The sequence below is a fragment of the Podarcis bocagei genome, assembly GCF_964188305.1.
Source record: "Podarcis bocagei genome assembly, chromosome: 5".
Lineage (NCBI taxonomy): Eukaryota > Metazoa > Chordata > Lepidosauria > Squamata > Lacertidae > Podarcis > Podarcis bocagei.
In genome coordinates, this window is record NC_138129.1 from 60381357 (window position 1) to 60403950 (window position 22594).

Below are 22594 nucleotides of genomic sequence, written 5' to 3' on the forward strand. Positions count from 1 at the left end.
CCTTTGCAAGGTATTTAAAAAAACAAAAACCAAAAACAAACAAACAAATCCCAGAAACATTCATTTGTGGGGACAAATACATTGAATAAACCTATCCTTTGTAAAGTGTTTATGTATGATGAAGCTGTGGGTGCCAGTTCTAATTTCGGTAGTTTCTTTGGCCCATACCCATTTCACACACACACAAGAATACCTGGTTCAGATGTAACATTCTAAAGTTTAGTGGATCAGGAATGTGAGATATGACACTCCTCATTACTGAGCTTTCTTTTAATACAAGCAAGTTGGGCAAACTGTGGTTACAGCTAACCACATTAGCATGGTTTAAAGAGGATTTCATACCATGGTTTTGCACACCTTAGCAAGGCATGGTTACAGAAAACTTGAAACTGAAGGAAGGTGTGAGCCTTCAGCACATTCCCAGTCCTCTAAATCAGGGTTATCTAGAACAAACCAACATAGATCATATTTATCTATTCCTAAACCAAAACCTTACCTGTACGGAGACTGTACCGATGTTGCCACAGTAGGCATTGCAGTTGCTGTTAGCATTTTGGTAGCTCTTGTGACAGCATGTGTCAGCGTTGGACCACCAAGTGCTGAACTGGCTGCCTAGAATGAAAGAAACATCATGCTATTTCTGGATTACAAGGAAGGCCACGTAATGGTGCGGCAACTTCTTCAGCACTGAGAACCTAAACTTTGCCTTTTATCTGCAAAGTAATTTGCTAGCGCCAAGGCATAACAGGCAGACATCTCTACAAACCTTCATTTTAATGATATTCAAGAAACGAGCACTGGCTACTCCCTGTAAATACTCTATCTAGTTAAGATGTTTGAGGGTTACACCCAAGGCAAGTAAACCGGTAAAAGATCTCTGACTCTAGGCTCCTGGCTCCAGTTCCAACCATGGCAAGAGAGAGATGGAAAATACAATTCCAAAAAAAGAATAACTCTACTTGGGTCAAAGGTGGGAGAAGGTTCAGCGTCCCAGGCAAGGACAGGAAAAGAACTGGAGTTGTCTAGGGTCATAAGTCTACAATGCAGTTCCCTGCTGCCCCAGATAATTAGTGGATATAACCCAGCATGGTGGCTGCTCCATTACTCCAGTTGAGAAAGGGCTTTCTGTACAGTACAAGGTGGAATGCTGGAAATTATTTTACAATTATATAAGAAAGAAAAAATAGAACGGGACATTTTTTTTAAAAAAGATTGACACTTACTTCTAATCTTGTATAACAATCTGCAATGAATTTCTTATGGAGTGACACTGAATCCTGAAAAGAATGAAAAGTGTTAAACTATATTAAAAACATTAATTCACACACATGCAGAGAGAGCAAGAGTACATACAGAGAACTGCTACTATACACATATTACTGAATTTAAGCATGAGCACGGGTAGGAGAAAGAGTGTTGGTAATACAACAACGTACACGGTCCATGTCTCTATTCAGACAACCAAAACCATGGCTTGCCATTATGAATGAACAGCAGTAAGCGCACACACACACACGCACAATCTCTTCCCCTTCCCTCTTCCTTCCTGTGCAAAGAAGCATGCAGATGCAGAGAAAGAAGTTCAATTTCAAATCAGTGACAATTTAACTTCAATCGGTGACAAGTTAACTTCAAATCAGTGACAAGCTAATAGTTTGCAGTTCCATACAAATGCAGCAAACTATCAACTGTCAACAAGTGGAAGCTACTAATCTCTTTTCTCCGGGCACGCAAAGGAAGAGGTGGGATTGCACATTTCAGGGGCAATACTGAGGCATTCTACATTTGTTTACAACAACATGCAAGGTGGAAGAGTGAGGACAGGGACACAACCTCTGACTCCCCAGCCTTGTCACCCTCCTTGAGCTGGAGGAATAACTTCTTCTGCAGTAGAGAGCCTGCTCAACTCATTTTGGCAAGGATTTAGAATCCTTGAAAATCACATGAGGAACCCGCATAAATAGAGCAGGCTCTCCACTGCAGAAGCAGCTATCCCTCCAAGTCATGGAGACAGCAATGAGGATGGGGTGCCCACATGGAGCTACCAGGTTAGTCTTTGCTGCCTACTCTCACGTGTTCTTTTAACACAGATACCGAACGCTGGGTTAGGATCGTCTGAAGGCAGCCTACATCTCATCTTCTGGGACAAGTACAGCCACCAAAACAATTCAGAGTTGTTACCTTCTTTAGTCTTGGATTTAGATTGATGTAACTATAGTTTATTATTAGCTGAATAGCTTCATTTGCTATTTCTTCATCAGGTGACTCCATTGCGATCTTCCAAATAAAATCCATTCCTATTAATTCCAGTTTTTCTACATGCTAGACAAAATAAGAGAGAGAGACTAAGATTGTTAGCACCCAGATCAGAGTACACTATTGAAATATTTCACATGTTGCAGAGCTTTATCCTATCACAAACTGAAGATACTATTATTAATAACAAGTAATAGTAATATGAGTACAAATAAGGACTCCTCTAATTATGTTGGTTAATCCTAGAAAAATCCCCTCCCTCCCAAGCACGTAAAAGCAAAGAATTTAACTGTGCTCATGGATTGTTTCATATGAGTAAGTTAAAGAAAAGTGATCTGAGCCCTAAAGCTAATCTTGACTTAGGACAAATTAATGTACTATAGTAGGGTTGTCATATTTCAAAAAGTAAAAACCAGGGCACCCCAAAATTGTTGAGATTATTTAAAGGAACCCCCAAAATTGTTGAGCTTTTGTTAGGGGAAAAAACACGATTTTTTAAAAATTGACTTGCCTAAGATCCAGGACAAAGTGCTGCCTTTCAGAAATTCCCCTGGATATCAATTCCGCCTTTGAAATCCCAGTAATGTCAGGGAAAATCCGTAACTATAGCTTTGAAGAGCCACATTCTAACTGCCACTTCCCAATGGTCACTATTTTATAGCACACACTATTTTCCAAATAAACTTGCCAGCTGTGACCTATGAACTGCACTGGAACAAGTTTATAGAAAGCTGCTTACCAGCTGAGTTCCTTGACGTTTCAATCGATGATCACAGAGGTTCACATTTTCAAAAAAGGTCTTAAACAAACCAAAACCTGTTTTTAAAAATTAACATTTTAAAGGAATTCTGCTATTTTCATTTAAACAAACACAGAAACATTACTCATGCAAAATAAAAGCTTTAAAGTCTGACTTCATTAGTCTCTGAAGCTGTTTGCAATCTTCAGCCGTTATCAAGCCCCCCAAATTTTATTCTAAGATATCTGACTATTATACAGAAGGCTGATAAAACAAAAATACTTACATACCATTCATAGTGATTTCATAAGACTCCAATTTAAGAATTTTTTCTTTAAAAAGCTGCTGCTGCACATCACTCTCGAGATCGTGCTGCCCCTTTGTAAACCATTCAAAGCACATCTGTGAAAAGAGTTTACACTATGGTTCACATTCTGTTTTTAAATGATATATTTTACACTGCTCTAAAATATCCGACATACTATGGTTTACTCCACGCACCAAAATTTGTTTGAGGATTGCTAACAATTTAAGAAAACGCTAGTATCCGTATGACTGAGAATTAAAAGTAATTTTTGTCTACTCCTGATAGCCCCTCAAACATTCATAACAGCATCTTATTTTTTTACAGATTTGCGAAACGATTTTGTTTTCCTAGTGTGTTTTGATTTTAGCCCCAGATCATCTTTAGGATACATTGTTTCCAAGTAAATTAGTGCTACATTTATTCCAAGGACAGCATCTCACCTCTCGATCTAGTTCACAAACATCTTGGCCTGTCACAAGGCATTCCCAGATTTCCCGAGCACGATTCCATCCTAAGTAAAGCGTAGCCTCTTGGAGAAAAAATGCCAGAAATTTGAGATGTGCCTCCAAGTACTGAAAAGGAAGCAAACACAAACTGCAATTAACATTTCCGAACAGACCTTTATGAAACATTTTGCAAATTTGAGCTTTGAGAGATTCAAGCTCGCTGCCTCAGTAAAGAGACAAGTTGCTTCTATACAGGGCTATCCCCAAGTGATCTGGTTTGAACGCCACAAGTTTGCTTACCTCCCGGTACGTGTATCGGCAATCCACTAAGGTTGCTCCTGACAGGCCCCCAGGACCTGCCACAGATGCGGCCAATCGGTGGCATGCTATTAAGCTGCTTGTCACCAGCTTCACTATTTCAAAGTTTTTCTTCAGATCCTGAATAATGCTCTTGGCAGAAGTATTGGAAAAGATGTGTTAAGCAGAGCATTACAACATGCGCAATTAAGACTTTCAAGGCTCGAATACAAGTTTCCCTCGCTGCACCACCCTGGCCATCTATTCAATCAGGGCCTCAAAAGTCTCATAATTTCTATCCTCATTCACCACAGTTTCCAGTCATGACACTAGTCGTGCAGAAGGAAGTACTAAGCACTTCAAATACATCCTTCAGTTAGCACAACACAAAATCGTGTGCTTTCGTTTCCAAAGCCAAATCTGAACTTACTATGAATACTTAGCATTAAGAATGACACTAATACGGCATGGCATTGTGACAGCGATTGCTTTGTTCAAAGAGGAAGTCTAAGTCTGATTTCTATGTAGCAGACCCAGGGTTTGATAGCTGTTTTTCACATCAGTTCCCTACACCACAGGTGCCATGTTAAAGGGAGAAAGTTAGGAAGAGGGGGGCTAAATACAAAGAAAATTTTGGATTCAAGGATGAGACTTTAGGCCCACAGTGTCAGCCAATACGTTTCCTCTACTTAGTAAAACTTAATCAAGAATTACACAAGTAAAGTTTAATAAGGTTAAAAGGATAAAATACAAGGTAACCTTACAAATATAAAGTATTGATGCAGAGCTGAAAAACCCTAATTAAATCATAATTATCTGGATCAACAAAATAAGTAAGGCTAGAGTCTGATACAAGCTTTCTAAAGGATGACTCTTTTAAAAAATGTTAGGAGGAGAGGAGGATACAAAGATAAAATGGGAAATAATGGAAGATCCTGCTGATGGAGGGCAGGGTCTGAGGAAAAGCGGCTCAATACAAGACAGCCTTTATTGCGAAAAAAAAGGAGAGTCAGAAGAACATCTTTAATCAGAGCTAATATATCTGACCATGCCAGAGTTTACAACATGGTATGTGAACTTGTGAGTTACACCAGACCAAATATTCGGACACAATCTGAATAGTGGGAAATAGCTATTTCTGGGAGATCCTACTGCTGACAGCTCTTAAGACCACCCAAAGAAACACATTCCCCCCTTCTTTAAAATCTAGCTTGAGAGAGTGAGTTGCATGCTGTATTGAGTACATAATAGCGTTTGCTCAATTAACAGAGCCTAAAATTACAACAATTTGTATGCTAGGGCCTGCAAAAAAAATTGAGGTTAAAAAGTGATCCTCAAATTTGTAAAGCCTGGGAACCACTGATCTATACACTGAAAGAACAAACAAACATTTTTAGGTCCCAAGTACCCAAACCCTCAGTATTTAATGTTGTCCCTGAATGCATCCCATTTTTTAGATTCATTCCCTCCTGATCATTTCTCCCTCCTGATCATATCATATCCCTCCACACAAGACACAATTTTGTCTCAAAAATTATCTTACCTTATCTTGCTTTTGGTAGGTCTGCTTAATAAAGGAGCGTGTGATTTCATGGAGCTGACGTAAAGCTGGTACCACCCACACAAACTGAGGATTATTATGTTGGGATGACTATTAGGAGAAGGTACAGTAATAGATATGCTTAGTAACAATGACTGCATAAACATTCAAAGTTTAATTCCCCATTCCAGATTACTTTTGTTGTCTGTACTATAGCTATTCCTCAATTCCACAAAATCCATTGTTTAGTTCTCTATGTAATATATATAGATTACATTGTGAAGGACACGTGGATCTATTTGCAAATTTCATTCTTGCACCTTCCCCGCAGCAAACAGTCACTGCTTTTGGCAGAAACAAAGGCAAGATACTGGCTATGACTCTCACAAAAAGCAAACTGATACACACACTCTCCCTTTTCAAGGCGTCCTGTGAAACGTGAGAACTAATGAATATGCCAAGCTTCAAGTTCTGCAACATTTCTAATCAAATAAAGTTACATCTAGAAGATTTGGAGGCGGGGCACGCGGAATATACATTCTGAGAGATAGGGCAAACTAACCCTCTTGATGTCTTCTATGCATTTGATGATGTAGCTTCTTTTTATTGCCTCCTTCACTGCATATGCATCACTAAGGATTGTCAAATGCTCCTCCAAGGCTTGTTGAATCAAACTGCTGGGCAATGTTGGAAGATGAGCCAACTCCCAGAGAACCTCAAGAACCTACAAGGATATACACACAGAGATAAATATCAACATTCATTACAGAAGTTAACTTCCATGTTAACTCTTAAAAGTGGAATTTATTACTCATGCCTTTCCAGTGGTTGTCTCTACACGTGCTTCCCGACCAATACGTCCTATCAAGCTTAGCAGCTTCTGTCTCACTCTATCACTCTCAGATTCCCAACTCTACAAAAGGGGAGGGAAGGGGAGGGGGGAATAAATAAAGACAAAACAAAAAACAAATTGAGTTTCAACTAGGCCAAGCTTTGGCTATCCATATTATGATCTTTAGATCCAAACAGACTTCAATATATATATTTCAGTTTCTTGCTGCAGTTGCCTCACCTTCTGAATAAGGACAAAGAGATGATTGAGCTGGTCTGAGCTGAACTTGACAGCAGCTGCTGCAATAATGGTGTGGATGTTCTCTATTACAGTTGACGGCTGTCCTGACTTTAAAGAGGAGAGAAAAACAACAGTAAGGAGACAGCTATGAAAAAAGGTGAACTTGAAAAAATGATCATAGATGTATATTAAACAGAAAATCTGGAATCTTAGGCATTCTCACCCTGGAGTAAACCACTGAAAACATAGATGTTTCTGATTAAACATGCTTAGGTTCACACTGTGTATGTATTATCAAGCAAGAGTGAGGAAGTCTGTAGCCCCATCTTAGAGACTGCAAGAAATACCACACTGACAACTTTGTGGTTTTACGTTCAGGTTTTGGACACAACAAAGGAGGTATTAGTATTCTGTGAAAGGTTTTATACTAAGTGTAAAGGGAAGATACCATTTGCTAGGTGTGTCATTGAGTAAACTGATTACTAATTCAGAAGCACTTTCTGTTTCAGGTTCTGGGTACTCTGGAGGCTAATGGAACCAGTAGAAATGCAGGCATTGTGTAACTACTACTACATAATTAAATAAAGATGAATCATTCGTTCATCTCTAAGAAAAGATGGTGCTTTTGAGAACCTTGGAAGATAAAATTTCAGAAATAAATCCTCAAGCCATGTCAGAAAGGACTCACAATCCTTCAGGAAGGCTGAACTGATTTGTTCGAAATCAAAAGAAGTTGTTAACATAGGTGCTAACAGCCCTTATATGAATGCAGATTAGTACAGTATTTGAAATAAACATTCTAAAGGTAATGCAAATATGAAGACTGTATGGAATACTGAGCTGCTAATTTATCAACCAAACTCTTGGTGCTACATATTACAACAAGAAATATACTTGTGAATGGGCAGTGTGCAAATGTTATTTGTTCTCATATACAACTGAAGTTAACGTATGGCCAAAATCTAAAGAAATGAAGTCACCTTAAAATATTGTAGCAGTATTCTTAGTTATAAGTATCCTATGTAATGTTGAGAGACTGAAAACACATTGAACCACAGAAGTCATCCATTTGGAATACTGGAAATTGTGTGCTTAAAAGCAGTGGACATCACAACTTTGTACATCAACTCTACCTGCATCCCTGCTACACTGTGGCAATGATTTGCAACTCACCTTAGTCAGTCACAACCTACCCATGTCCTACAGTACTGGAAAGGGATAGACTACAAAGACATGCTATAATGTGTGATATTCAGAGACACACAGAGCCTTAAGATCTCTTTTTTTAGAACATGTCACAGGTTTGTCAGCAGAATGACTGTGCTCAAAATAAATGAAGAAGTACGTCACATTGTTGCAACAACGCCAGGAATAAAGAGCTTTGTCACCATTTTACAGACTACTGCATATTTATAAGCTTAACACTGTGTGGATATTCTAAAGACGCCCATATCTAGTTATAAAGTAAATTGGAGTTGCGGTCCTTGTGCTCATTACATTTCTGCACTCCAGAAATTTTCCAGCACAAATTTTCATGCAGAAATTTCCCATTAAATTTATGAATAACCATAAACTGAGGTATAGAGCAGGCCATAGTTTCTTAACATATTCAGCGCACAGGAAGATTTGACATAGTTGCTTCATATAAGAGTACTAAAATTAAGCAGTGAGGAGGCAGGGTAGGGAGAGAACATGCAGCCTTCAACACTTATGTGAAATTTGAATGAACATCGTTTCTGCAAAAAAGAAAAGTGACAGAAGTGCCCTTGAAGATACATGAATTACTAGAGCTCTGTTTATCAAAGTGCAATAACTAAGTAACCAAATAATGAAATGGTGTGTGGGAGGATGGATGGACTGAATAAAATGTACAGATAATGCAAAGGTATGTGGGTGTCAAACAAATTTAGCAAAGCAATTAAAAAAAACTAGCAGTTCTAAAACAAGATAAAAAGAAAATTCATACATCTCTCAATGTTTTCTCTTTCACACAGAATTTGAAGAGAGATACAACTAGAAACAAAAGAGATGAACCTAGAAGCGTATTTTTTTCCAGGGTCTCAGCAAATGTGATCAGCATACTGTTTGCTTTCTTGCTCATATAGCATCGGAGTGTGGTTGTCACGCATCTTCTTGGAAACTTGCCTAAATCAGATTACTGGTCAGCAGGACATGAACAAGGTATGTCTTATGAGGTTTGAGAAAGTCACAACACAAGATAAAGATGTCAGGACTTAATATGGTGATAGGAAAGTACTGAGAAGCATGCATTGAAACAAACCCTTCTCTCTGCTTGTGGCATATTTATGTGATTTCAAATAAAATAAAATAAAATAAAATAAAATAAAATAAAATTCATTGAGGTGTTGTTTGTATTACAAGCAACAAACTTCCCTTGGGCAAGTTGTTTAACAATATGACCTACTGGCCTCCTTCCAATCCTAGGACTGATGCATCTATTTAGCATCCACGAACACAACTTCCTTCCATGAGTCCTAATTCTGTAGAATAACACATACTCCATCTCCATGGATATCTACCGTATGATCAGTCACACTATTATTAACTGCTAAGTTTGGATAGGTTTGGGATCTTTATACATGCACCTGAAAAAGACATTCCACAAATGCTGTCAAAAGAATTTCAAACTCTGAGACATACTGCTGCACATCCTCACCTGTATTCTCCATATTTTTGTCAGCTCATCTAATGATAACTTGCTGCCCAGGAGTTCAATAATTCCTTTTATACGATCACAATATTGTGCTTGGTCTATGTTACCTAGCGAAAGAAAGAGGACAGTGAGCCTAACCAGAAGGAATGCCTTAATCAAGTCTTTGAAATGGTAATAACAAAATATATACTCCTTCAAAACAACCAAGAAGAGCTTCAGTAACATGAAGATCTGTTTTCTAACAACCCTCTCCATCTCATTCACTACACAACTAAGGCCCTTAGTATTTTTAAAAATGCCCTTTCTTACCCGATGGATTGGTGCTGGTAGCACCCAAGATACTTCTAAAAATACCAGAGAATTTGAAAGACTCACTAAAATATGAACTTTTGAATATCTACACCAAAATATTCAGGTACATGAATGGTTCAGACAAGGTGCTGTGGTTTAGCATTACGAGTCTTAGCTCATATACTTTGTTCTCGTACTGCAAAAAGTACACAATTTTAGCTTCCATCTTGTATTAACCATGGTTTTTTTAATCATCCAAAGCCAAACAACACTTCATCTTAACAATGGTTAATTGAAACAAGCCAACTTTCTAAACTATGGTTTGTGTCAATCGACCACTGTTAAGATAAACCACAGTTTGCCTGGGTTTGGACAACATTCTGAATTTATTTTAATCTTGTAAGTGAAAGCTTCACATCATTTCCTTGCAGCCAACCTGGAGGAAGAGGAGTGAGGCAGCATGCAAGTACAAGGCTCACTTTCATTAATACCAAACATAGTTTAGCACTCCTTCTGACTGCAACCACAATATCAACTTTCTTTCTGTTTAAGAATTTCAGCAGGATATTCAAAACTTACCTTCTAATGCAATTGAAAGAACAGAGTTTTCTACTAGCCAGTTTAATAACCGATCTGTATCTATTGCGTTCTTTACTGATTTGGATACAGTGCTGTCTTCAATAAGTTTTGTTACCTAAAAATTAACACAGTGTCATTCAGAGGATTTGTAACAACTAGATATATCAATAGCCAAAGTGTGTAGTAGGAAATAAAATATATAAACTTGAAAGTCAGTTGCTGTATGTATGGGTGGTTCTTGGGAGGGCTGTAAATATGTGTCTTCACTGTGAAGGTTTGCAAGGCCTGAAACACTAAATACTTGAAGATCCAGGGAATAAGCAAAACTATATTCTATTTTTCATTACTGCACTGAGCAGTGCCCAGCTCTGTAAAATCATTAATATTTCAATGGCCTCATGAAAAGTTTATTAGGCCTTTTAAATGCACACTAACACCATATATTTGCCACTTATTCCATAAGTGAACTTCAAATGGATTTATAGCCATGGATAGAATCTAAGAATCTTTTGATTCCTCCTATGCCTCTGAATTTTCTCTTTGAAAGCTTTATGATCCAAATCAGCAATGGTTATCATTAAGTTGTTACGGTTAATATGAGCTAGAGAACTAGCCTTTAACTACTGGATCGGGACCCATTCGTGGGCTGCAGCCTGATTTAAGGTGGCTCGCAAGAGGAGCACTACCACCATGCACATATATGGTAAAAGATCAATAAAATGATCGCCAAATGAGTGTTTGGGATAAAAGTGTGTCCTAGATCTGTGAAAGTTGAAAATACCCGATTGTGAATGTCAATCTAATCAGTTGAAGATTTTAGCATAGCAAACTTACTTCTTTGAGAGAGTTCATTTTTGCACTGAAGTGTGGCGATTTCAGCATACGCAACAGGATATCTAAGCGCAGGTCATCTACGACTGTTACCAAGTCAGGTTGGAATCGCATGCAAAGGAGCTTGATGGCAGACAAGAGTTCAGGGATACTGACCAGTCTCTGCAAATATAAGAATTATGAGTGCTTTTTAGAGATCTCAGAGAAGAATTCAAGCAGCAAGGAAGATACCACCTAAGTTCAGAGAGCCAGTGTGGTGTAGTGGTTAAGAGCGATAGACTCGTAATCTGGGGAACCGGGTTCGCGTCTCCGCTCCTCCACATGCAGCTGCTGGGTGACCTTGGGCCAGTCACACTTCTTTGAAGTCTCTCAGCCCCACTCACCTCACAGAGTGTTGTGGGGGAGGAAGGGAAAGGAGAATGTTAGCCGCTTTGAGACTCCCTAGGGTAGTGATAAAGCGGGGTATCAAATCCAAATCCAAACTCCTTTGAAACTGTACAGGTAGGGCTCCCAAATTTCAAAAAGTGAAAATCTGGACACAAAAGTTGTTGAGTATTTTTTGGGTAAAAGTTATTAAGCTTTTTAAAGTTTTGCATTGTCTATCAAACAAGCTTTGAAAAAGTAATAGCTATACAAGATTCCAGCCTCCTAAAACAAAGAGTGCAGATTTGCAACTATTGTGGATGTAGACCAGGCACAGGCAAACTTCACCCTCCAGATGTTTTCGGACTGCAACTCCCATCATCCCTAGCTAACAGGACCAGTAGTCAGGGATGATGGGAGTTGTAGCCCCAAACATCTGGAGGGCCGAGATTGCCTATGCCTGATGTAGACTGCTACACGGAAGCAACCACTCTAGCAGGGCCACTCTACCAGCTCCACTAAAATACTTGCTTTATTGAGCTCTTCCTGTCCCTGAACAATTCTATTCCATGCTGTCATTATAGAAATTATTATTTATTTTTTAAATGGGTATCCTGAGTTTCTTCTTCCTTTCCAAGCCCTTCTTTCTTGTGCATCATGTGTTTTAGACTGCACGTCTGTAGGAAGGCACTTTCCTGTATTAACTGACTGCATGTAAGTAGCCCAGCTGAAGAGCTGGGTAAACATGTTCTAAATAAATCATAAATATAGAACAAATTAATTTATAAAGGAAAGTGTGTACTAAGCACACTGCAGCTGACAGCATTAATGGCTAAATCTTCTAATGCTGATTATTTGTCAAGTGTCATTACAAGTGTTTCACCAAGCATTAGTTAAGTACACACATGCTTTTAAGCATGGGAGCAGCAGCATTAGCTAACGGAATGTCCGTTTTACACTTTCAAATTGCAGTTCAAGTTGTAGGTCATATCCAAAAAATCAGGTTTTACCTTGTCTTTCAGGTCCTTCTCTTCAACATTCTGTACATATTTAATCATATTATGAATTACTGGATCCAGCATGGGCTATAAAACAAGAAACAGGCATTCTGTATGTTACAGAGAAAATGTATCTCCCTGCTCCAAGGGCTTTCTTGAAATGGAAAACCTTTATTCCTGCACCCTTCTGAAGATCAGGGAAGTTTCTCCAAGTGAGATTTAATGTGGTGCAGGAAACAAAAATTGCAACCACTCTCCCCTGAGTAAAAGTATATTCCACTTATGCTCAGAACTTAAGACTTATGCTAGTGTTCCATTATTTGACACAAACTAGGTACAATTAAAATAGATGTAAGCCAGTTTGATGTGAGTATATGTGAAGTAAGGAAATAAACAAATTAATTATAAAGTGTTGTATCCACTGCTTGCCTGAGTGGTAAACTGCTCACTCAACCAATCTTTTCACCCCCGCCCCCCTGAACAACATCTCTGGAGGGCTTTCCTATGGGCTGTGGAATAGGCAACTCTCCCTAAAATGGGCAAAGGAAGCAAGGTTTTTGTGTCCAGTTTCAGACAACACCCCCCTTCCAGGTAAACAGCCCACGCTGTTCAATGAAGTCCTCCGGAAAGGCTTTTTAAGTGTCTGTAGGGAGGAGGAGAAAGATCAGTTGCACAAGCAACTTTCACATGTGACTGTTAGATACTTCCCAATGTAAAAATAAATACAAGTCTATATTGGGGTGGCAAATGTTAGATTAGGACCTACTGATTGAGCTCTGGGTGGGTTAAAGTAGAACAAGGATTTCCAACTTCCAATTGTTTAACAATGGCAGCAAAATGACACCCCCCCCCCATTCAACTGCTGGAGGAGTAGGCTTTTATGTCGAAGGACTGAAAACTCAGTTTGGTTCTGTCACTAAATACAAATTCCAGGGTTCAGAATTATTTAATTCTAAGTATACAAATTGGATCTCACAGACCGCCCACCTCCAATCTGTACTATAAAGGCATCTCGCAGATTATCTAGAGTTATCCCAAACTGACTGTTGTTTTTAACAATAATAGCATCAATGTTAATGTGAGCATCATTTGGTGTTATTATATTATTATAATATTATGAGTTTCAAAACAAGTATTTTGCAAATGCATTACCTGAAAAACAAACATAAGGCATAGGGCAATGAACCACACTTGTTTCACTTATTTAAAAAAATCTCAGAGCAAGTTACTAATTGTACATAATTTTAAAGAGAAAGTGCTGTTCGTTACCTGTACTACCGAAGAATTGAGATACTCTGCACAAACCCCCAAAGGCTGAACTAAAGAAGATACTGCCTAGAAGAAAGAGAAAGCATTTAAGAACATACACAGAACAGACCCGAGGCAAATGCCACACAAGAAGGATGCCCAAACTGGTCCCTAGCATATGAGGCTAAGACAAGAGAATGGTATTTGATAAAACAGACAGATGAACATGGCTAGTATAGTTTTGCTTGATGACAGCAGCAGCAAATACAGCCTAAAGGTAATGCAATGAAGCATGCCAATTCACACTACAGTTTTAGAAGTTGTGTTTGCTTCACCCAGCACATCTCGAGACTAAAATATTACTTCCGTTCCACAACAACAGAAAATTCGTAAGTATTGAACAAGAGCCAACTACTGTAAAAGATTCATAAAACAAAGGGAAATGATCGGGATTTTAACTTACCCCAAGTTCAATATCTTCTGAATGAAGCTTAGACTGAATTGCAGAAAATCCACCTAATTCTGCAAACTAAAAAAATATACAAACAACACCGTCAAAGACATGGACTATATAAATAAAAGTAGCGTGATAGATCTCAGAAACAGGCATGAATAGATGAGCATTTCTTTCAGTTGTCCACCACAGGAAAATGTATCTGTAAGGTATACTGAGTCTAAGGATTTTACTACTTCAGTGATGGAGGTAAAGGTACAACAATTCTCATAGGAGAATAGGAAAACTACTATTGCAGTTCTCTCTGTCAAAGACTCATATTTTTCTGAAGTTCACCTAGAAAACTCAGTTCAATGGCATTTCACAGGGAAATTGATGACAAATCCCTTTAAGAGGTAAAACTATTTTTCCATATGCATCATCCATTTCTTCTTACTCTATTACAGCTCCAGATAAATGATGAAAACTCACACATGAACATTTTGCAAGAATAATGCTGCATACATGAACATGTGCGCACACACATACAAAATGAGCTTTGGAAGCCTCTCCACAGAACTCTAGCCTCATATTTGGTGCTAAAAATACTCATCCTGCTGACAAAAACATTCAGCTCTCCCATTGTACAAGTGATGACCGCTCTTCATTTCCCTTCAAATACTTCCCATTCCCTTCAGTACCACTATAATTTCATCCACTGGATCTCATTTAAAAATATATGCCTATATATGATCCTCATTCTTCCAGTGCTAACATCCTTCATTCACAGAAGTCCTCTTGCTTTAAATTACAACCCATTCATTCTCTTTTGTGATCTATCTGAATATAGACATGGTGCTAACTCTTCCACTTCAGATCCTTCCTCAAATGTATCTTATTTTCCCATATGTCTTTTGACCAACACTTATTTCCAACTTAATCCCAGCTTAAATATTTGTAACTGTATTTCTTCACAGTCATTCTTGTCGTCACCCCACCCCACCCCAGGAACTGGTTTTATTTTTGTTTAGTGAAAGTCTTTATAGTGCCTTACATGTGCAGATGGTTCAAAATAAATAATGCTTTATCATTTACTTACCCTGTTCACTAAGTCCACTAGCCATCCATGTGGTTCCTAGCCAACAGAGATGTTAACAAATTAGTAGCATTTCCCCCTCAAGGATACTTTCTAAAATAATGGTGTTTTAATTGTGTGTTTCATTTAGAGCTCTAGATTACTTCATGCATGACTGGTCACTGCAAATACAACACAGGCACTGCCTGCCAACAACTGTTCAGATAAGGCACATAACATTTCTGGATGAGATTGTTAGCACTATCCACTTCCCAAACATTGCCTAACCTATTATAATGTATTATGGTCTATGAGTCTATGATTCTATGGCAAGATTAGGATATGGAGTTGGTGACACAGAATCAGTTATATTTATAACCCATAATGGAGTAGAAGGGGTTGGTTTTTTTTTTAAAAAAGGAATGAAATTAGAAGCAAGATTTTGGCAACAATAAGCTCAATGCTGCAAAAGTGTCTAAAAAGTCTCATGACCGAATTTTTATTTATCCATTTATCACTTCCTTATATCACTTCCTTAGCCACTATTCAGATCTAAAAGGACTGGAAATTATCACACCCATACGACAGTCTAAACCACAGCTACAGTGTGGTCACCACTAAGACCTAGAAGAGAGCACTGTGGTTGGAGTGGTAATTAAACCCTTATTATAGTCAAAGTAGCAGAAATAATAGCACACTAAAGGCTACTGTCAATGAGACAGATTGATAAATTGTTAGATATGGGAAAGGGGGTGGGGAGGAAATGGCAATGTTTATTTCAAGTGACACACATACTGCACTAAAACACAACTTAAATTCTGTCTGACTTCTAGTAAGAGACCTGAAGTGTAACATTTACCTTCTGGAAAGTAGATATGGGTGAGACAGCATACATATTGCCCTCTCCAAATACTTCTGCCCAGTTCCTTTGGCATACTTTCATTCGGTTCTTGAAATGGTACTCATTATCAGGATTAAGAGCCTACAGTGAAAGGTGTGACAAGAAAGCAGACATATAGGATTAGCAATTTTCCAATGTAAAACACATTTGGATCAAGTGGCTTTTCATCAGGTTTTCCTTCTTAAGAAAGAGAAGTGTTTGAACATCAAGAAGTACATACACTTTTGCAGAAGCAGGACCAGAACTTCAGAGTGAAGAAATAGAAGACATGGTTTTAGTATCTCAAAACCAATTTTCTTTGACAAAACACTGGGTGGCTATTGGAGCCTAGACTGGCGAAATGCATTGCTTCGGATTATGTTTATGTAGATATTACCATGGATGCTTAACTTTGGCTTTTAAAATGAAAAGTGAAATATTGTGAGTGAAACCTCAAAAACCAGCCCTATACCAGGTTAGACTGTTTGCTCATCTGCTCTAGTATGGTCTATTCTGACAAAGACCAGCTCTTCAGGGTCCCAGACAGAGGGAGATCTTTCCCATTGCCTACCACCTGATCCGTCTAACTGAAGATGCCAAAAATTGAACCTCGGATCTTGAGATTGCAGACTATGTGCTCTACCACTGAGATATGGTCACTCCCTCTTCACATTTCTTAAAAACAGTAAATTGACAAGTTTAAAGTCATTGCAGACAGTAGAATACCAAGTGTCAAAGCAAAGTACGAACATACATCTTGCTAAGTAATTAATTACATTCTCTATAGTTTAGAACCTAAGTGGTTTGAATTTCCAAATATACAGGAAAGCCAAGGTTTGGAGCAGTTCTTGGAAAATGACACAACAGCCATAACTGTGGTTTGTCAGTTCAGACATGGCAAACCAGAATAGTACAAGCCATGGTTCAAAAAACCACTGCAAACCAGGTTTCTTATTCTGATTCAATGGGTGATGGGTCAATTCAGTATGTCTTGTTAATTCAATATGTCTTGTTAATTCAATATGTCTTGTTAATTCAATATGTCTTGTCAATTCAAACATCACATTAAGTCATAGTTAAAAGCTTCCTTAATCATGATTTGGCGGAATGTATTCAGTATGCAAATATAACCAAGAAATGGCTTTTCTAGATTTTACATTTTAATAAGCCATGCGTTTAGGATGAACGGATATTCAGTTGTAAGATTTTCATGCTGAATAGCCTTGAGATCAAGTAACTGCAATACCATTGTGAATACAGCGAGAAGACCAACAGGGATAGGATCTTGCTTTATCCTCTCTGCAGCCAGATCTACTAGTAGCATCAACATGTTGTAGATTCCCTCATGGATTTCGGTACCCCATTTATGAACAGCGCTCGATGTCAACAGCTGCAAAGGAGCACAGTATGTGTTAAAATGCTGACATGGATCTACAAGGGGGAAAAGAGTACTTTTTTGCTAGCCTTGAAATGCTTTTGGAGCTATCTATTTACCAACAAACAACTTCTGAAGGCAGATTTTAAACCTGGAAAGAACAGCCGGCATCTACCTTAGCTCCCCATCCCAGTTTTAAGAAGATTCCATTTTTAGGCATAGAATATTTAGAGAAAACAGTATCTTCAATACATTCCAAGACCAGAGGTGGCTAGGAGAACATCTTCACTTGGCATAACATCACTAATTCACTTAAAAAAACACCCCAAACAAACTCCTGTCCTTATTCCTACAAACTTTTCTCAACCCCATTCTCCTGTCCCCATTTGCTGTCCCAATAAAAAGTGACCTATTTTGTAGAACACCACAAAATTGCTGCAACATGCAAAAGAAAAATCAAATGCAGCTCTTAACTCTGCAAATTTGAAGTGGAATAGCACAATAGTATTTGTCAACCATGTTCATTATTGTAACTTGCCCTCTTCCCCCTTACAGTACTTGCTACAGTATCAGAATGTAGCAAGCTGCCACTTTATGAGTTATATACCGCCTACTCTCCTAGCTACAGCACTAGATAGAATCCACTGTAATTTTCTCTTACACCTACCTTTTTAAATGCTTCAGGCATACATCTGTCCATAAACCTCCTGCAGTTTTCATCAGAATCCGAAAGCCCTTATTTAACAGAGGAAAAAAGGAGGAGTTAGGATCCTGCAAAGTTTTGCAAGCTACGGACTGAAGCTCACAGGGCTACCCAAACAAGATTTTTGTTGGTTCACACAAACACCACTACTGCATACCAATTATTTTAATAATGAAGAAACTCAAAGAAGTTATAGTTTTAATAAGGAGAAATGAATGAAATAAAACAGTGCAGATTTCTAAAAGTCAACACAGAAGCAACAATGCTTTCTAAAGCTCCATATTCTTGTGCTTAAAAGGAAGGGGCAAGGTATTGCTCACAAAGGCCAGGATCCAGAATACTATGAACAAAGGAGACTTTAGATATTTTCTTATTCAACTGTGGGACTTTCAAAAGCAGTTTATGATATGGCACTGGAGTCAGAAATTCTATGAGGGAATGAGAAATTCACATGAGACAGAACAGCTCTATGGATCCCAGGCAGAGTTTGCTGGCTGGCACAGTAGAATATTACAGCAAAGGTAATAAAAGGTAAGCATTGCTCTGTTTTCTCTGTGGATGCAGATGCTTCCAGCTGGAGTGTATGCAGTTATCAGTGACATAAATGCTCTTCACTTCATCTGAAGCATCAAGATGAAAAACGGGGAAGGGGGAGAGATCATACACAAGAGCAGAAGACTGAATCCCCAACCTAGGAACTATTTTGTTTCTTTAATGGTGTTTACTGTCAAACCCTTGGGAAAGGATACAGACATTTCTGAGCACATCAGATGTGCCACACACCATCTGCGGCAGAAGTAAGCAGGCAATGCTTCGCGCTGAACAGCTGCAATTTAGCTATAATTTCATGATGATACTGATTATGCACAGACAACTTAAATAGTTCCCTGAAGCATAGGTCTTGCAGCATCACTTATCATCCTGAGTAAGCATCATTGCACAAAGCACATGCTGTAAACCTGAAGGGTGCAAATGCAGAGTGCTTATATTTACAGGGCTGCACTAGACCGAGGTACACATCTGCACTGTAAACAAAAGATCACACATTCAACCAGCATCTATAAGAACTTCCTTTCAAATGGAGGCCCAATGCATATCCTGTGACTTGGTGATTTTCCACAGCATGTAAAATCAGAAGAGCCAATATGTGCAGGCATGCATAGAATGTATTTATTTATAAGGTTTCGGCTGTAATGCCAGCATCCTCAATGTGGTTTTTGTGTGCATTAGCACCTGTGAAAGGGTCTCTCAATGTCAGTGAAAGCCTCTGTACTCCCCATACCCCATACCATGCTATGACTTCACTCCCTGCCCCTTCAGAAGTAAGAAGAGAGTGATTTCTGCTTGGAAAAGAAAGCTGAGAGAGGAAGTGGGAGGAGTGCCATTCCCACTTCCTCTTCAAACTCTCTTGTTTTCTAGCCTGAAATCACTATCCAAGGAGAACACAGAGTGACCAGGAGAAAAAGTATTTTGTAAAAAAGAAGTAAGATGGGGCTAAGAAAAGAGGGACCTAGTGAGGGAGAGAAGGGAAGGAACAGAACACTGTGTGTAGGTTTTGTCCTTCTCTCGGGGGGTGGCGGTTCTGCATTTTTATTTTTAAATTCTTGTTTCAACTTCTTTCCTCTCTGAAGCAGTCTGTATTTGTCATTCTCCCCTTCCCAACCTTTTCCTCTCTGGTCGTCTACATTTTTTTGTTTCCCATACTTTCCTGGCCACCGGTGTCTGCATTTTACTGTTTGTTTCCCCCTGTTCTCCGGGGTTTGTGAGCCTTTACTTGTTTTTTCTTCCTCCAGGCCTGCCTACCTCCTTCCCAGGAGACATACAATGTAAGTAAGTCGCAGGGTGGGGTTGGGGGGGAGAGACGTACTTTCCAAAATTTGTGACTAGGCATGACACTCACAGCAGTCATGTTATGACCTGCAGCCTTCTCTTCCCTGCCCGCTCCACAGCAGCAATTTTGTGGTGTTATTCACAACACCTTTTGAAAATGCCAAATATGCCCATGGGCCCAGGAAAGCTAGGGGCCCTGCTGTAATTCAATGCAGACAGCTGATTGCTCCCATATCTGTAAGACAGTAATTCTTAATCTGTCCACTTGCACCCTCCTCAATGTATTCCTCTTTCTGAGACCCCATTTCAGATGAAATATTTTTTTTATCCCAACAATTTGCATTTGCTCTGATTTAATAATAAAGGAAAGTGCCTCTGAGTACATGAACAGTTAATTTCCCTTATCCCTTAACTAAGGCACATTTCATTAAGAATGTATGTGATCAGTGGGAGGGGGAAAATCTAGGGCACACAACTCCAGTCCTATATAGATCTGAACCTCAGCAGGGCCCCACTGCTCTTGGCACACTCTGTAAGGCTGGATAACATGCATTCCTCGTCATACAAGGTTCACTTTATTCTCTCCCTCTTCACTTCCACTTCTACAAAGGAGGCTCAACACATTTACACTCCTGTGATGCAATAAAAGGAATCTGAGTGAGCCTTCCAATCACCCTTAAGTGCTTGCAGGCAGTCTCCAAACATGTTCAGTTTAGTGTGGGGAGATAGCTTATACAGTCATTGGCTCATTCTATACAGCTGTATCACCCCCAACTGTGCACCACAAACACAAAAAGCCAAAAAGCCACGTTATCCTCTGTCAACAATAAAACAAGTTTTCTCAGCTTTCATTGCCTGTTTCTGACCATATGCACCAACACTCTAAGCTCAGTAACATCTACATTGTCTGGCAGTGGTTCTACAGGGTTACAGGAGTCTTTCCTCAGCCTACCTGAAAGGTGCCAGATATTGATTTTGGGGTCTTTTGCATGCAAAGCACATACTCTACCAATAACTTTTGGTCCTTCCCTTATGTAAAGATGCCATGCTACTTCCTCACCCCCCCTTTAACTTTCAGCATCATCAAAAGCTCAGGGGTGAAATCCAAACAAGCAGTTCTGCTGACACAAAAGATTTCCTCTTTTCAAGGGAACTTGGCTCTCCATGCTATCTCCCCAAATCTGCTCCAGAGGGTTCAGGCTATCCACAGAACACATTTAAGGGGCACACAGGCAGAGAAGCTCTGTTGCACAATCTAATTTGTTGCATACCACCCCAGAAGTGTAGTCAATTAGACCCTCCACACCAGCTAAGCAAAGTGATTCCCAAGACTTCATTGGAGACCTAAGTTACGAGGCAGGGGCTCTATGAGTTAGGAAGCTCCAATAAAATAAAGACCCCAGTAAGGATTTAGATTCCTGAAACGAGGAAAAAGAAGGTGTGCATGCATATACAGATCTAAGCTACAGTTATCAGTGATGCCACTGGAACCATTTTTGTGCCTCCCTTTGCAAATACCTTTCCAAGTTCCCTTTCTATGTGCCAAGCAGAAATAACTAGGAAATAATTGCTGGGCACGGTTCCCTTCAAGAAGTGGTTAAGGGACACAAGTGGCGTTGTGGTCTAAACCACTGAGCCTACGGGTTGCCGATCAGAAGGTCGGCAGTTCAAATCCCTGCGGCGGGGTGAGCTCCCATTGCTCAGTTCCTGCTCCTGCCAACCTAGCAGTTTGAAAGCATGTCAAAGTGCAAGTAGATAAACTGGTACCGCTTGGGCGGGAAGGTAAACGGCGTTTCCGTGCGCTGCTCTGGTTTCACCAGAAGTGGTTTAGTCATGCTGGCCAGTTGACTGTGGACTGTGACTGTGTTTGTCTGTGGACAAACGTCGGCTCCCTCGGCCAGTAAAGCGAGATGAGCGCCACAACCCCAGAGTCGTTCATGACTGGACTTAACTGTCAGGGGTCCTTTACCTTTTTTAATTCCTGGGTATTCCACAGTTTGAGAAATTGGTTTTCGGAAGACTTTGTGATTTTTTCATAATGAGAAAAGACCAATCTCTTTCCACACCCCCACCGCAACTTAACTAACACCAAATAATCACCTTTAGCATTACATGTATACATTTTTCCAAGTGTTCAAAAGTTCCACTGAAATGTTGCAGACTAGTGTTTCCGCCATGTAATTATACTGCAATTATACTACAAGCATTTCCATATAAAAAAGCATTACTACTAGCCTTTTTAAATCAGCAGCTCATTTGTTCTTGCTGCAACAAAACAACAGTTAATTTTCTATAATTGCCTGAAGAGCCCTGCTCTTGAGCAATATCTTTAAGCAGGTTTAGAAAATAAAATTTCATTTTCACCCCAATATTTGAGCATACCGGCCTATTCAACAGTTTGTTAACCACCAAACAAAATAATATTTAAGAAGGGATATATCTGTGCCTGTCTTCACATGTTCTAAAGATCACCTATAATTCAAAAGTGATTCTGAAACATTCGATTAAAAGGTGAAAGCATCAACTTAAAAATGCACAGCACTCTACTGAAGCCAAGAGAGTCATACTACTTCCAACAAGAAAAGATTTTGTTAATTAAACACCTGTTACCAACATGCAACGTGGAAAAAGGTGAAGTCAAAAGCTATTTGAGTAGA

At 39.2% G+C, this 22594-nt stretch overlaps 1 protein-coding gene across 2 annotated transcripts in view; it reads right to left on the minus strand.

The window, feature by feature from the left end:
• USP24 (ubiquitin specific peptidase 24) overlaps positions 1-22594 on the minus strand; it is a 72550-nt gene that overhangs the window by 38079 nt on the left and 11877 nt on the right. For both annotated transcript variants that reach the window (XM_081196879.1, XM_081196880.1), the window contains exons 3-23: positions 18072-18139; positions 17276-17419; positions 16009-16131; positions 15174-15209; positions 14105-14170; positions 13663-13728; positions 12406-12480; positions 11036-11194; positions 10202-10316; positions 9335-9438; positions 6658-6765; positions 6403-6498; positions 6148-6309; positions 5589-5696; positions 4049-4198; positions 3743-3874; positions 3286-3397; positions 2996-3072; positions 2182-2322; positions 1224-1277; positions 497-612 (exon numbers count right to left, since the gene is read on the minus strand). In XM_081196879.1, the coding sequence (XP_081053005.1) occupies positions 497-612; positions 1224-1277; positions 2182-2322; positions 2996-3072; positions 3286-3397; positions 3743-3874; positions 4049-4198; positions 5589-5696; positions 6148-6309; positions 6403-6498; positions 6658-6765; positions 9335-9438; positions 10202-10316; positions 11036-11194; positions 12406-12480; positions 13663-13728; positions 14105-14170; positions 15174-15209; positions 16009-16131; positions 17276-17419; positions 18072-18139 (2212 nt within the window). The remainder of the gene's footprint in view (positions 1-496; positions 613-1223; positions 1278-2181; positions 2323-2995; positions 3073-3285; positions 3398-3742; positions 3875-4048; positions 4199-5588; positions 5697-6147; positions 6310-6402; positions 6499-6657; positions 6766-9334; positions 9439-10201; positions 10317-11035; positions 11195-12405; positions 12481-13662; positions 13729-14104; positions 14171-15173; positions 15210-16008; positions 16132-17275; positions 17420-18071; positions 18140-22594) is intronic.